At 37.5% G+C, this 17,332-nt stretch overlaps 1 protein-coding gene across 2 annotated transcripts in view; it reads right to left on the bottom strand.

Moving 5' to 3' along the window:
* Positions 1-17,332, bottom strand: part of PTPRQ (protein tyrosine phosphatase receptor type Q) — a 235,648-nt gene that overhangs the window by 131,623 nt on the left and 86,693 nt on the right. For both annotated transcript variants that reach the window (XM_070454261.1, XM_070454262.1), the window contains 2 exons: positions 14,400-14,541; positions 10,981-11,250 (listed from right to left, as the gene is read on the bottom strand). In XM_070454261.1, coding sequence (XP_070310362.1) covers positions 10,981-11,250; positions 14,400-14,541 — 412 coding nt within the window. The remainder of the gene's footprint in view (positions 1-10,980; positions 11,251-14,399; positions 14,542-17,332) is intronic.

Raw genomic sequence — 17,332 nt, 5'->3', positions numbered from 1 at the left:
AACCCACCTGCCAATGCAGGAGACTTAAGAGACGAGGGTTTGACCCCTGTGCCGGGAAGATCCCATGGAGAAGGAAATGGCAACCCACTCCATTATTCTTGTCTGGAAAATCTCATGGACAGAGGAGCCTGGTGAGAACAGAGTCACAAACAGTTGGACATGACTGAAGTGCCTACACACGCACACAATCTTTTCCAGAAATTAGAAGAGATTTGTATTATTAAACTCGTGTTCCCTGATACTGAAACAAGACAAAGACAGTGAGATGAATCACACACAAAAAAAGGGACAGGGCTCAGATCAATAAAATTAGAAACAAAAAAGGGCAAGTTACAACAGACAACACAGAAATACAAAGAATCAGGAGAGACCACTACAAGCAGCCATATGCCAATAAATGGTCAACCTAGAAGAAATGTACAAATTCTTATAAAGGTACATTCTTTCAAGACTGAATCAGGAAGAAATAGAAAATAAGAAGAGACTAATCACAAGTGGGCTTCCCTGGTGGCTCAAATGGTAAAGAGTCCGCCTGCGATGAAGGAGACCTGGGTTCAATTCCTCATTCAGGAAGATCTGCTGGAGAAGGGAATACTACCCACTCCAATATTCTTGCCTGGAGATTTCCATAGACAGAGGAGCCTGGCGGGGTACAGTTGATGGGATCTTGCAGAGTGAGACACAACTGAGCGACTGAGTCGGACACAATTGAGCAACTAAAACTTTTTCAATTACAAATACTGAAATGGAAACTGTAATTTTAAAAAACTCCCAACAAATAAAAGTCCAGGATCAGATGGCTTCACAGGAGAATCCTATGAAATATTTACGGAAGAGCTAACACTTAATTCAAAAAGCTGCAAAGGAAACAATACTCCCAAACTCATTCCATTAGGCCACCTGATACCACTTGATACCAAAACTAGACAAAGACAGTGAAAAAGAAAAAAAGCCTCCACAATGCTACAGATCCATATTCCTCTTGAATTTAGATGCAAAAATTCTTAAACTATTAGCAAAAAGAAATTAGTAATAAATTAAAAAAAGTACACGGTGATCAAGTGGGGTTGACTCCAAAGACCAAAGGATTGTTCAGTACTAGAAAATCAATCAATGTAATCTACCACATTAACAATCTGACAAAGAAAATTACATAAACATATGAATCATTATAAAATAATTTTATATAGCATTCTTGAAATGACAATATTACAGAAAATAGAGAAGAAATTAGTAGTTGTCAGAGGGTTAAGATGAGAAGTACAAGGAAGGTAGGCAGGAGGTGAGTGTGGCCATAAAAGGCAACATGAAAAAGTATCCTCATTGAAATGTCCCCTATAATTGATTCTATTGATATATATAAGGTGGCTATGATACTGTATTATAGTTTTATGAGATGTTTCCATTGGGGGAAACTAAATAAAGGAAACATGGGATTTCTCTATTATTTCTTATATATGCATGTGAATCTATAACTATCTCAAAATAAAAAGTTAAACTAAAAATATATCACAGAAGACATGCCTTTCTTAAAGATTTACCACATAATTTTCTAAAAATATTTTGTGGCTGAAATTTTCTACTTAAGGCACCTAAAGTATGGATATTGAGTATTCACTGTTGCTCTCTCTCTTCTAGACCTATAAATTGATTGATTCATTCATTCTTTCATAAGGCATAATTATTGAGTATCCCTATATGCCAGACAGATTTCTGGACATTTAAAATAGACATAAACTGCACAAAGGCAAATTCCTACTCTCATGGAGCATGCAATGTAATGAGGACAGATATCCACAGACAATGGCACATACAAAGTAAAGCAGGAGAGAAGGATAGAAAATTCTAGCTGGGAGGAAGTTCAATCATAAATAAGTCAGGTCCTCTTTGAAATTGTAGCATTTGAGGGTAAATTTCAAAAGATGAGGGGCTTCCCTCATAGCTCAGTTGGTAAAGAATCCACCTGCAATGCAGGAGACCCTGGTTCGATCACTGGTCAGGAAGATCCCCTGGAGAAGGGAAAGGCTACCCACTCCAGTATTCTGGCCTGGAGAATTCCACTGACTGTATAGTCCATGGGGTCGCAAAAGAGTTGGACAGGACTGAGCGGCTTTCACTTTCACTTTCAAAAGATGAAGGGGGAGATACATACATTACTTAGAAAGAGAATGCCAGGTTGTAAAAGGACCTTATGGGCCATTAAAATGACTGTGAATTTTATTCTTCATGATTTGGGTGAGTCAGTAAGTTATCTGTAACGAAAAAATCTTTCTCTGTCTAAAGAGATTATTGCAGTGCTTAGGAATTTGGCCAAGAAAGCATCACTGTTTTCAGAGTCAATGTATGTTGCTTCCTACTTCAAATTTAGCAAAGTTCCCATTTTTCTATACTATTGAATTCAAACTTCTGGTACAATTACACAAAGCAGAGTAAGGTCCACTTGAGTTATTCAATCTCACTTCTTATCCTCTAAAATACAACACTGTCTATATAGGCTTCCATCTCAGACTGATCCCTTGTATTACAATCCTTTATTCTATTTCAGATCTTCCTAAACTCTACCATCTAAGACTGCTCAAATAAAAAGAAGAATTTTTTTTGATATGTACAACTGACATTTTCTCACAGCATATTGAGGAACAACAATAAAGAATATTTAGAAAAGTTAGTTTATTGATATCAGGCAACCTAAGTAAACATTAGATTAGTACCTGATTATGAAATTCTAAAACTCAAAAACATATCATCTTCTAATTAGGTTACTGCATCTAAACTTCTCCTATAAAACAGTTTTGAAGCTACCAATGAGCAATATCCAATTGCTATTCCACTTTTTCATTACAGCCCTCAATAAAATGTATTTCTCCCGAATTCCTATTTGATTCTTCAGTCCACATAATTCAATCCACACAATTGAAGGTTTGTGTTTAATTGCTTTATATTTACTAAATGTGTTTTTACAATATGGTAGAGTTATTTAGACCTATAGGATTGAGATAACCAATTCCATTTGGGATTCAAACAGGTCTTGAACCCCAAACACAGAGCCTGGGCATGGTGGTGGTGGTTTAGTCGCTAAGTCGTGTCTGACTCTTGCAAGCCCATGGATTGTGGCCCGCCAGGCTCCTCTGTCCGTGGGACTCTCCAGGCAAGAATACTGGAGTGGGTTGCCATTTCCATCTCCAGGGGATCTTCCCGACCCAGGGATCGAACCTGGGTCTCCTGCACTGCAGCAGATTCTTTATCAACTGAGCTATGAGGGAAGCCTAGGCATAGTAAGCATTAAATCAGTAATATATTGGTCAAATGTCCAACACACCACAAGTATAAATGATACTTTTCATCTCATGCTTACTTTTAAGGAAAGTATACTATTTAGAAAAGGCAGAGGAACCAGAGAGCAAATTGCCAACATCCAAAGGATCATCGAAAAATCAAGAGAGTTCCAGAAAAACATCTATTTCTGCTTTATTGACTATGCCAAAGCCTTTGACTGTGTGGATCACAATAGACTGTGGAAAATTCTGAAAGAGATGGGCATACCAGACCACCTGACCTGCCTCTTGAGAAACCTGTATGCAGGTCAGGAAGCAATAGTTAGAACTGGACATGGAACAACAGACTGGTTCCAATAGGAAAAGGAGTATGTCAAGGCTGTATATTGTCATCCTGCTTATTTAACTAATATGCAGAGTACATCATGAGAAACGTTGGGCTGGAAGAAGCACAGTTCAGTTCAGTCGCTCAGTCAGTCTGACTCTTTCAGACCTCATGAACTGTGGCACACCAGGCCTCCCTGTCCATCATCAACTCACGGAGACCACTCAGACCCATGTCCATTGAGTCGGTGATGCCATCCAACCATCTCATCCTCTGTTGTCCGCTTCTCCTCCTACCCTCAATCTTTGCCAGCATCAGGGTCTTTTCCAATGAGTCAGCTCTTCTCATCAGGTGACCAAAGTATTGGAGTTTCAGCTTCAGCATCAGTCCCTCCAATGAACACCCAGGACCGATCTCCTTTAGGATGGACTAGTTGGATCTCCTTGTAGTCCAAGGGACTCTCAAGAGTCTTCCCCAACACCACAGTTCAAAAGCATCAATTCTTCAGCACTCAGCTTTCTTTATAGTCCAACTCTCACATCCATACATGACCACTGGAAAAACCATAGCCTTGACCCAGGCAAACCTTTCTTGACAAAGTAATGTCTCCGCTTTTTAATATCCTGTCTAGGTTGGCTATAACTTTCCTTCCAAGGAGTAAACATCTTTTAATTTCATGGCTGCAATCAAGCTGGAATCAAGATTGCTGGGAGAAATATCAATAACCTCAGATATGCAGATGACACCACCCTTATGGCAGAAAGTGAAGAAGAACTAATGAGCCTCTTGATGAAAGTGAAAGAGGAAAATGAAAACGTTGGCTTAAAGCCCAACACTCAGAAAACGAAGCTCATGACATCAGGTCCCATCACTTCATGTCAAATAGATGAGGAAACAGTGGAAACAGTGGCTGACTTTATTTTGGGGGGCTCCAAAATCACTGCAGATGATGACTGCAGCCATGAAATTAAAAGGTGCTTACTCCTTAGAAGGAAAGTTATGACCAGCCTAGACAGCATATTGAAAAGCAGAGACATTACTTTGTCAACAAAGGTCCATCTAGTCAAGGCTATGGTTTTTCCAGTGGTCAGGTATGGATGTGAGATTTGGACTATAAAGAAAGCTGAGCACCGAAGAATTGATGCTTTTGAACTGTGGTGTTGGAGAAGACTCTTGAGAGTCCCTTGGACTGCAGGGGGATCCAACCAGTCCATCCTAAAGAAAATCAGTTTTGAATATTCATAGGAAGGACTGAAGTTGAAGCTGAAACTCCAATACTTTGGCCACCTGATGAGAAGAGCTGACTCATTGGAAAAGACCCTGATGTTGGGAAAGATTGAGGGCAGGAGGAGAAGGGGACGACGGAGGATAAGATGGTTGGATGGCATCACTGACTCAATGGACATGAGTTTGGGTGAACTCCGGGAGCTGGCGATGGGCAGGGAGGCCTGGCATGCTGCAGTTCATGGGGTCGCAGAGTCGGACACGACTGAGCAACTGAACTGAACTGAACTGAATCTTATTTAAGTCTGTATGAAATATATTGTAAAGCATTTGAACTTCAATTAAAGTAGCAATACTAGTAGCTATTTCTCTTTGATCTGTGACAAGCAATTATAATGGCTTTTGTGCTTTCTGGAATTACTGACTGGTAAGTAGAATGTGGCAATTCACTTGCTTAAGAACAAACAGGATCACACAATTTGCCTGCATGTTTGACTTCTCACCTCAACAGAGGAGAGGGAAGTCAGTGGGATGCCGACAATGGAAAAAGTAAACTTTTGAATTAGTACATTAACTTGCAACCTTGAGAAACACTTTTACAACCCACATTCACTCTACTGGTACTTAAGAATGGTCTGATTTTTTCTATATTGTATAAATATTTTACTTTTTAAAAAAACTGGTAAATGGAAGTCAGATTTAGTCATAATCACACTTTTCCCAGTCATCTTGACACTGCTCAGAGAAATCCACAAAATAAGGTACCAAAGAAAGTACATAAAAACACACTTCTTAAAGAGTTCTTAGGGGAAGGGTGGTCATGGCATTGCATAAGGGGACTGAGTTCACATGTATGCTATTAAGCAGTACAAGGACATTTGAAAGAACCAAGAATAGAAGGGGGAAAACAGGGAAATTAAACTTTCCTATTCAACGCTGATCCACTAATATATGTGAAAGCTCAGTGGACTTCCTCTAGGAACCTAATATCTACTATTAAAAACTAGTAAAGAAATCACTGCTGAGACTTCTTTGGTGGCTCAGAGGTAAAAAGCTGCCTGCCACCATAGGGGACACGGGTTCGATCCTGGTCCAGGAAGATCCCACATGCTGTGGGCCAACCAAGCCCATGCATGGAAAATGCTGAAGCCTACACGTCCTAGAGCCTGTGCTCCACAAGAGAAGTCCTCGCATGCTGCACCTAGAGAAAGCCCAGGGACAGCAACAAAGACCCAGCAAAGTAAAAAATAAACAAACAAAATTTTTAAAAGGGAAACAAAAAATAAATCACTGCTGAAAAGAACATCCTAAAAGCCACAACTGCATATTTCACTTTCCTTCATTTAAGTTGTGGGCATCCAAGGAATATAACTTCTTTTCCTCTTTGGATTCTAAATTACTGAACTTGGAAGACCTTTGAATAAATACAAAGTGTAAAACTAACTTCCAGCAAAAAGAACTTTTCAAACTCAATATTAAATCATCATATTTACTAAGATTTGAAAATAATACGGAGAAGTGTAAGTATTTTGAGCCAATCTGAGATTTTAAAAGTTAAGTCTTATATCCACATGAACTTGCTATAATTTTTATTGGTAAATATAATATACTTGGACACAAAATACTGTTAAAATCACCAGGTTTGAGGGGCCTCCATCTATATATGCCCTATTTCAACATGTTTGACTGTGACAATGGAACCGATTTAGACACTGAACACTAATCTGCTCATAAATTCAATCATCATGAAGTATGTTTAACTGTGCCTAGATATCACCAAGTTTACACTGAGAAAAATACCCAATAATCTCTGGAAGGAATGTTAAGGTCAAACACTAGGCAACAAGGGCGTGAGGCAAATTTGATTTTACTTCATGTCAAAAATAAGTACAAAGACAGTGACTCAGAGCTGATTTTACACTGTGACTAATCTTAGACCACCATAAATTAGAAGTTTGCAACAGCTATAAAACTGCTTCCATTCTGAACAATGAATCTCTAGTTCTTACTAATGTCTCATCTACAAACAATTCATGTGAACCCAGATAAAAGCAAATTATTTACCTCATAAATACAATTACATATTAGGTCTGAAAATTAATCTCAAAGACAAATTATTTAAATATTTTTGAAGCAGCAATTAATACTCATATTTCACATGAATGACTCTCCTTAATTGAAAAAAACTTTTACATTTACTGTGGAGAAAATATCTACACTTTTGCTTGATGGAAATGTGGACATAATGTATCAGAGTGGAATAAAACCCTTATGAAAAATCGTGAATTTCATGAGAACATAATTCATTTCTTTCTTTTACAAAAATTTGAGTGCCTAAAATGCCCATGTCTTTCTGCTCTGAACTGTTAGTAAAACAAAGACAAGTAAGACAGTCTCCACAAGCAAAGAGCATACAAATAGAGTGGAACAGAATGGTTCTCAAATTTCAGCACTGTCTCACCCGCCTATCTTGTTTAAATGAAGATTCGGGTGGAGAGGGAGGTGGGAGGGGGGATTGGGATGGGGAATACATGTAAATCCATGGCTAATTCATTTCAATGTATAACAAAAACTACTGTAATGATGTAAAGTAATTAGCATCCAACTAATAAAAATTAAAAAAAAAAAATAAATGAAGATTTGTGAGTTCTATTTTCTAAACTCTGATCCCCTAGGTCTAGAGTAGGGGACTCAGGGATGTACAAGTATGTTCTGATGCAAGGAGCTGGAAGTCCAAACTTTGAGAAACATTGTCTTTAGCGACAAGGGAGTACAGAATACTTAGTACAATATGTCTAATACCTGCCTAATTCATTGGTTTAGAATTCTGGCAACCTCCATTCATGTGGTCTTTTAATCCTGAGTTAAAATCTAATTCAAACCTTTAATTAAAGGATTTTTTTTTTTTTTTACAAAGACCCATCCTTAAGTTCAGGTGGCTCTATACCAAGTGTACATACTTTGATTATGTGTCTCTTTTCTATTCACTGAACTTCTTCATTCTTATAACTGTGCAGCCACCTTGAGTACCAGTGGGATCAATCGTAATGAGTCCTCTGTCTTGTTTTCTGAGTCTTAAACCCCTCATTTATCTCAGGATTTCTGTCCTGTCCTTTGTTGCTCTTCCTCTAAGACCCAGCTCCCACTAAATGATCAGGACCATTTTACCTGGTACTAGACCACCCTGGTGGGGACCATCTGCCTGGATGTGAACATATTTCCTTCTCTCAGACTCTGTTTAGTGATGATCTGCTGCCCACCCACTGAGGAAACACCTGCCACCCCTTTCTGGATCTCTCTGACTGTTTGCCTGTCCTCTCTGCTACATATCACCCGCCATCAAAATTCCTAGGCCATCTAGTCCAGTCATTCCCCAAATTTACAGAGTCATCAGAGAGATGCTTAAAAGTATAGATTGTTAAGCTTCGTCTCTTGGGAGATTCAGCCAAGTCTAGGGTGAAGTCCAGGAATCTGTAGTTTTAATGCTTAGCATATCATTAAAGATTTGTACACAAGAGTAAGTAAAACTTCTGGAGTATTCTGGGCCATCTCTTACACACATCAACTTTCACTATCACCTCTGTGCCTCAGATACTTAAATCTACACATTTAATTCTTATCCTTTAGGAAAAAAAATTCAAACGCCAGCACATAAAGGTTCTAGATTGTATGTTAGAGCCAATTCAATCAAAGTAAGTGGGTGGAGAGATGGTACTGATGGGCAGGCTGGGTAAAATGGGTGATAAGGCCACTTTAGGGTATTATTATAGGAAGCAGCAAGTCTGAAATTAAATGGGGACAGTCAAGTTGAATAAGAAGGGGCAAATGGCAGAGACTGAATTGATAAGCCCTGATTACATGTAGGAGAGGTCGGAGGAAGAATCACACAAAAATATGAGGCTTTGTCCCCAACTGATTGTAAAGAACAGGTATAGAAAAGTGAGGAAGAAAAGGAGAATTCACATTACATGAATTTCACTTTGAATATCATTAGGGTTCATGGGAAATAAATGGGAAAACAGTGGAAACAGTGTCAGACTTCATTTTTTTGGCCTCCAAAATCACTACAGATGGTGATCACAGCCATGAAATTAAAAGATGCTCTCTCCTTGGAAAGAAAGTTATGACCAACCTAGATAGCATATTAAAAAGCAGAGACATTACTTTGCCAACAAAGGTCCGTCTAGTCAAGGCTATGGTTTTTCCAGCGGTCATGTATAGATGTGAGAGTTGGACTGTAAAGAAAGCTGAGTGCTGAAGAATTGAAGCTTTTGAACTGTGGTGTTGGGGAAGACTCTTGAGAGTCCCTTGAACTGCAAGGAGATCCAAACAGTCCATCCTGAAGGAGATCAGTCCTGGGTGTTCATTGGAAGGACTGATGTTGAAGCTGAAACTCCAATACTTTGGCCACCTCATGCAAAGGGTTGACTCACTGGAAAAGACCTTGATGGTGGGAGGGATTGGGGGCAGGAGGAGAAGGGGATGACAGAGATAAGATGCCATCACCGACTCGATGGACATGAGTTTGAGTAAACTCCAGGAGTTGGTGATGGACAGGGAGGCCTGGCGTGCTGCAATTCATGGGGTTGCAAAGAGTCGGACACGACTGAGCGACTGAACTGAACTGAACTGACTGAGGGTTGAAATACCAACCAGGGCCTCAGTTGAAATTTTCTAACTATTTGTGGGATTGTTGATGTGTGTGTACGCATACAAAAGTGTGAGAAATAAAATAAAGTGTACGAGAAAGTAGATTAAATTGATGGAGCTATGTTTTAGAAGAGACATAAGTTTGAAAAAAAAAGTTAACAGTTAGATTCCTGTAAACAGAAAGGTAGTGACATCCCCAAGGGAGGATATTTTGAGATATAAATAAAGATATGGGTAAATTTTGAAGGAAAGCAAATCAATATCTTTGATGCTATTAGTAAAATGAATAAGAACATCAAAGATGGATGATAGTGGGGGTAGATTATGTTCTGAGTAAGAGCAGAATTTTCCTATGGAAAATTGATGAAGTGTAAATAGGGATGTACACTGTATAGACGATTGTAGGGCAGTTGGGAGAGTTAGAAAATAGCTAAACAAAGTAGAACCATTTACATTTTTCTCCAGCACTGTTCATCAGCCAGCATCTAGTGAAACAAACAGTGAGGTCCATTCAGAGTAGGGAATACCCTGGAAGATGAGTCACAGTGACATATTTTGAGATGCATCCATTCCAGATGAACAGGGAAAACCCTGAAGTCTCAAGAAATGTTGCCTTAGAAGGATGAAAAGAAAAGAATGCTGACATGGATGTGGAAATCAGAGAGAAGGCACGCTGTGTCCTGAAGCTCTGCGGTGTATACGCTCAAAGACAGAAAAGTAGAGAAAACTAGGTGATGCTGATTTCAAAAGGAGGAAAGGGCTAAAAGATGTTTCCAAGACAAGGATATAGATGTGCCAGAGGTAAACAATTATGTCAACCCCCACAGTCCCCACTAGGGAGGACCTCCAAGGAAGTAGTATTACCAGGAAGGAATCAGGTTTTCATTGATATGAAGAAGTATAATAATTAGAGATGGCAGAAGATGAAGGAGATTATGCTATAGAATGGATCACTGTTGGGGGAGATGAGAGCTTTCTTCTTTGAAGCCTAGAGCTTAGTGACCTAGATATCTTTACCCCAATAATATAAAGATAAAGGCTGTTATGAAGAGAAGGAAATAGAAAAAAATTGAGCTGACACTGCAAGTATGGAATTCAGGGAAGCATTAAGAATGCCACAAAAACCAATTTTAAAAAGATATTATATATTTATCCCCTATTTTAAATTATTATAAGATATAATTCAATGTTTGGTGTTTATGTAATAAGAAATACATACTTGTAAAACACAAAAGATTTTCTCTTTTTTCCTCCTTTCAATCTCCCATTGCTGTGGAGGTGGTTCAATGTACCACGCAGCTGGTCCTTATGTAACATGTGGGATAAAAAAGCATGTGTTCTATTTTTTAATATTTCTTATACAGTTTTGGACAAATATGCTCTAAAGATTACAACTGTTATTGGCAAACTTAAGATCCAGTCCAGGAACAGTTGTGCGTTGCAGGTTAATTCCCTTTTTCAGTAAATGACTGGCTTCGGGTCAATCACCCGTTACACATTAGTTACCTGTCTCAGGCAGCGTGCTGACGTTGCAGGTCATCTCATTACCTTCACCAGCTGAGGTTGAAGCTCTTATTTCAAAGGCATAAGAGGTATTGGCAAGAAGTTTCATGAATGTGTGCATGTGATCTTGGGGAGAGATGTTTGTAGCATTCCTTCCAACTGTTATCGTATAATGTGTAATTATTCCGTTTGCTTTTTTGGGTGGATCCCACTTCACTGAAGCTGACTGCCAGCTGGTTGCCATACACTCTATGTTCTGTACAGCATCTGGAACTTAAGAGACAAGCAAATGCCCAAAGTTAAAATTTATACACATGTAACAGGGAGCCTGGTGGGCTGCTGTCTATGGGGTCGCACAGAGTTGGACACAACTGATGTGACAGCAGCAGCAGCAACAGATAAATGATTTAACTATGTGATTGCTAGATAAAATCATGTTTAGGAGTAGAGACAGAATAAAAATGTAACCTATCAACCTTTCAAGTGTGTAAGCCACTCAGTCATGTCCAACTCTTTGCAACCCTATGGAGTGTGGCCCGCCAGGCCTGTCTGTCTATGGACTTCTCCAGGCAAGAATACTGGAGTGGGTAGCCGTTCCCTTCACCAGGGGATCTTCCCCACACAGGGGTCGAACCCAGGTCTCCCACACTGCAGGCAGATTCTTTACCATCTGAGCCTTTGAACATGTGCTCAGAAACTTCTTAACATGGACTGAATCAAATGGCCCATTTTCTATGTAACCATGTTAATCCTTACAATACTGAATCCACCACTGAATATTCTCCTAGGCCCAACCTCAAATACTCAGAAGCAACTGGGTAGCCAGCTTCAAGTTCAGGCAGTAGTTGAAGCCTGCCCTATTCATCTTTTAATGGGAAGGAGCAGTCTTAGCCATACTTTATGATGGAACGTTCTAACGCAAAACATCCCAGGTGGCTTAGTGGGTAAAGAATCTGCCTGCAAGGCAGGAGACACAAATTCCACCCCTGGGTCGGGAAGATCCCCTGGAGAAGGGAATGGCAACCCACTCCAGTATTCTTGCCATAGGAAAATCCCAGACAGCGGGGCCTGGTGGGCTACAGTCCATAGGGTCGCAAAGAGTCAGACACAACTGAACGACTAAGCATGCACACATAGATATGGATGCAGGTGCTCACCAATGTGGCCTAACAGTACTAGGAAGCATGTAACTAAATTTGGGATTTTGCTTATCTATTCAGATGACTTTTTTGTAAAAATCATGAAGACCAGATCCCTCAGTACTTTAAAAAAAAAAGACTGAAAATGGAAACCAGCCCCAGTTTTTAATTCAGTCCCAGTTTTTTCTAGAACTTCCCTGAGTTTCCTTGGAAGTAGCCACTGTATTTGGCAGATCTGGTTAAAGAGAAATACCCCAGGCCCACCAAAGTGACCCTGAGAGTGGGTACTTCTAGGGAAATGTCTGATTATCTAAATGTCCTGTCATGTTGGCATAGCTTATCTTGTTACAATAAAAAGAAGATGCTGTAAAGAAAATTTGCATATTGTCAGTTTGTGGATTACAAACAACAAGCAGTAAAAAGAAAAAACCTGTCCTTATGGGGAAGCAGAATTATTTAAAGAACATTCAAATCATATTTGACCTGCCTACAGTTCTCTCATCTGGCCTAAATTTCTGTCTTTACAAATCCTTCATCCTCTGTAAGATAAAGGCATCAGAACTAAAGCATAATAACTTAGTGGGGTGTGTGGCATTTAAAGAAAGGATTATTCCTCTGTCGATCCAAGGTTCTGGCAGTTAAATATGTTTAATTATTTGCTTTCTTATTTTCAAAAACATATACCATTATTTTCAAAAGTAAATGAACAAGAGAAGGTTGATAATGTGCTTAAGTTTAGATAATAAACTTAGATTTTGTGAACATCCATTTTACTGACTATATAAACCTAAAAACAATTAATTAACCAGCAGATATTATAACACGTCAAGTTGAAAATTTTATTTAACCAATCAGGGCACAGGGTTTTATGGAATTATTTTATTTCACTGGTAAACTATATTTATAGGTTTATAGAACACTGTCCACAAGATTAGCCTTAATTTTTATCAATATAATATGTGTGTAAATGGTTTAAATGTTTCTTTTTTCATGGGTTTAGCATTTTTCCATAGTATCCCTAATTTATGATACACATTTCCTATAGTCATGTCCACTTTTCACTAGAGGTCAGAGGCTGATGTTCCAGTTCAGTTTTTTCACTAATTGTCTCAGCCCTTTTCATCTCATCTGCCTGAATCATGGCTTCTTCATCTGAATTATGGGGACAGGGCAACAGTAATATTTTTTGAGTACTTGTGCGTCCAACACTCTAATAAGTGCTTTATATGGATCTCTTCAAATATTTTTTCATAATAGCCTATGGGTGGCTACTGCTAAAATATGTTTCTTTTTGGTTATAGATATAGAGGCTCAGAGGAGTCATGTGCCTTTGCCAAGATTTTACTAGTAAGTCGCAGAGCTTGGATTCAAATCTAGACACTGATTTCAGAGCGTGCACTTTTATTAGCTACAAATACTATCTACTAAGCATGTCTTAGGGGTATGCCATGAAAGCAAAGCATCAGGAATTCACAAATTAATGTGAAATGATTATCAGTGAGTGGTCTACAATTTCAATTTAGGGATTCACTAAATGCATCCAGACCTACAGGGAAGAAAAGACTAGCACAGAATCAAGTGCTTAATCAATTAAAAAAAAAAGAGAGAGAGAGAGGAAGAGATGCCTTTAAAAAACATGTGCTTCCAGTTGAAAGAGAAAAGTATTAAATCTTTAAATCAGTTCTATATGAAAATTATTCAACACACAAAATTGAGCTATGGTATGTCATGACACACAGGCAAGTTGTTTAATTAGACCAATGGTATTTTATAGTCTTCATAGTCCCCACCACATGTCACAGATGAGCCCTGGAGAAATACAAGCTTACATGCTGACTAGTACTCTTCATATGTCACAATATACATTATTGTATATATTGTGACAATATTTTGCACAATATACAAAAAAGTCATAGATTTTTTTATCATGAAGATATGAATCAACCAGTTAAAAGTGATTAATGGCTTTTCTCTTTTTTTTTTTCTCCCAACAATCTCAGGTAGTATTAGGAATTAGGTACTTTTCATATATATCTAGTAGTATACTTTGCTCCTAAACTAGTCTTTTATTTCAACTTCCTGGGTCCAAAATGAAAAAACATGTATAGGTATATATCTATCTGATTGCACACAACAAGATCCAGTCTAGCCTGAAAGCACTAAAATTCAGCTCCTTTGAGTGAACAATTAAATATTGATACTTAGTCACGTAAACCGAGAAAGGAAAGGGAAAAGTGTTACATACAAAATCAAACATTTTAGGATCCAAAAACCACGTCTAACCTGATTCTTGGGTTGTGAATTTTACTACGTTACTAAATTGATTGCCATTTCCCACTTTAGTAAAGGCAGTTATGCTGATGGAATAGGTGCTGACTGGTTCCAGTCCAACAAGCTTGGCTTCAGTTTGAAAACCTGAAATATTCTGAAAAGCAGGAAAAATAAATTTTTAGTCAAAATGCATCATCAAAAAACTTATTTATAATTGGAAGAAATATTTTTAACACATAAAAATTATGTCTTCTGTGTTTAACCTATGATTTAATAAGCATGGGTATTTTTAATTAAAAATTTAAAAATTAAACAGTTTTTGTGTGTGCCCCAGGGTATGCTCAGCTAATCGCACAAGGATGAACTGGACACCCATCAACCCTGAAGAATATAATTGCCACTGGTTTTTAAAGCTGAAGTGTTTTATTTTGTCCCTTTGGTTTTTACTTAGAATCACATATGATTACTTCTTTTAAATTTGCTAAAATTAAAGTCCTCAACAGGAATCCAACTTATGAGCAGTCAGTGGTACTTTTTCTTGAATTCATCAAAATTCATTTTTTTAGTTCTCAGTAACATTCCATTTGTAAACTAATTTATTCCTCAGCTATTATACACTACGCACTGGGAATACAGCAGTGCCTGAAACAGAACCTCTGCTCCTATGAAGCTAAGCTTGATAAATTATGAGTTTTTCCCAGACAATTCCTAAATTTCTGATTTTATGCAATCTCTTAGGAAAATGAAAAAAAACGAACAAAACAATTATCACAGATGTACAAAAAAGGATATGGTTTCTCACTGAAAATTTTACCATCAAATACAAACACTTCATTCAAAGAAGATTGTCCTAACACAAAGAGCACTTAAGATTAATAGTTATCTTATGGGGAAAAAAAGACAACCTCTTACGTGGTATAATTTTAAGAATACTGTATTATACCTGATCTAAAATATAAACCAGTTTGACTTATACATTAAACATTTCAGTGGCAGAAATTTAGCAAGAATACTAACTCCCAGGGCACTCATAGTTAGAATTATATTTTAAATTAATCTCTTACAAGTTATTGATATCCTTTATGAATTCACTGTATTATACAATTTTCTTTCATTCTTTCTTAATTACTATTTACAAAGCACATGGTTAGATAATCAGGAGATTATAAAGATATATATGACATGGTCCCTGTCATCCAGGAACTGTTATATTCATTAGAAAAATCTACCAACAACTATATACAGAGAAAAAATTAAACACAAGCAGATAAGTTTTGACTTGGGTTAGGAAGGGTGAGTGAGTATGCAGAGAAATGACTGAACTCAAGATATTATAGTAAAAAGTGTGAGTAGCTTATTGGATGTAGACAGACTGACAAAGTAAACTGTAAAAGGGAGACATGAGTAAGTAATATTTTCAAACCTATTTTTAGCAGAAATTTTTACTAAATAATTTCTTTCAGTATGTGTGAGTGACCTGACTGGGAAGGCAGGAACATTTGGAGTGGTCCAAGAATTATCATGCCTCCACAGACACACAGATCATTGGAAAGGTAAGAGAGAAAAGGAAGAAAAGAAACTCATAGTTGGGACACAGAGGAAGCTGAAAACAGAAAGGAAAACAGGACAACGCCCTCAGAAAGAAAGGCACACAGTGGGAGGAAAGCAGATACCCTAGATACTGGGAAAGGGAAGAAGATGGCATATGGATACATACAAAGGAATCCGGAAGAAACAAGGCTAGGAACATGCATGGAAGACAAAGTAGGTGTGAAACAAAAGCAGTAGTAGATTTTGAAGGAAAACTACTCCTCCACCTCCAAAAGGATATATTGAATACTTTATGGTATGAATATTATGTTTCTAAAATAAAAATATTTATAGTGAAATGTCAATGGCAGCATTTCTATTGAGAGAATAGATGTCTAAAAATCTTAGAATATAACATATTCAGGTAAAGAAGTACTGTCACTTCAGGTTTAGTGTTATTACAATGCTGAATGAAATTCATTCTTTTGTAAACTATGACAAAAAGAATAGGTAGCATGTTTTCACATACTGGGGATTGTTTTAAATGTTTTATATAGATTTTCCTTTTACAAGCTTTACTTTTTAATGGCTGCATCTTTACAAATCCCATTTTGCACTTGAGGGAACTGAGTCATAAAAGTTAAGTAACTGCCCTAAGGCAGCACAGTAAGTCTTGAAGGTAGGGTTCCAACCATTTGGAAATTACTGCCAATTATTCCAACCAATAATTTGATACCAGAGTCCTTAGTTCATGACTATGCTAATGGTGTTGATGGTAGACATCTCTGCTCTGAGGGAAAGATCACACATATACATCCACACTTCAATATTCATACGTGTTTGTCCTAGGAATGGCCACATTCCATATTATTTAAAGATAATAAAAATCATTATTCCTTATGCTATAGCATTACTCACTACTTTTGATTTTTTTATTATTCACTTTGTAAGCTACACATGCTATAAAAATAATTTACCATCAGTAATAAGTTATAATGCATATAATACTGGGGACAATGTTTACGCTGAGTTTTTGCATCCTCCATGCTGTAACTGAAAAGCATTCCAGTACTTCATTTGCCTTTGGGGAAAAAAGAACAACTTCTCAAATAAATGCTAGTGTATTACAATATATTTTGGCAATTAAGTGCTATAAATCATACAGGTATATTTGAGATCCTTTGTTACATTAGTTCTTTGGGTATTTTTCATTGACTCTGAAACCTAAAAATGGAGACGTAAAAAGGCCTTTAGAATGTAAACTAATTAGCAGTGAAGGAAAAAGAATAATGATATATCTTAAAAGACCAATTAGTGTGAAATTATACTATATCTGGAAAGGTTACTAGAAGTCCAGGATAAACACATCTCTGAAAAGGTTAAAAATATTCACTTGGTACTTCTTTTAACACTTG

Source organism: Odocoileus virginianus, chromosome 24 (genome assembly GCF_023699985.2).
Source record: "Odocoileus virginianus isolate 20LAN1187 ecotype Illinois chromosome 24, Ovbor_1.2, whole genome shotgun sequence".
Lineage (NCBI taxonomy): Eukaryota > Metazoa > Chordata > Mammalia > Artiodactyla > Cervidae > Odocoileus > Odocoileus virginianus.
Note: the sequence above shows the minus strand (reverse complement) of the source record. Positions and strands in the feature narration are given on the sequence as shown.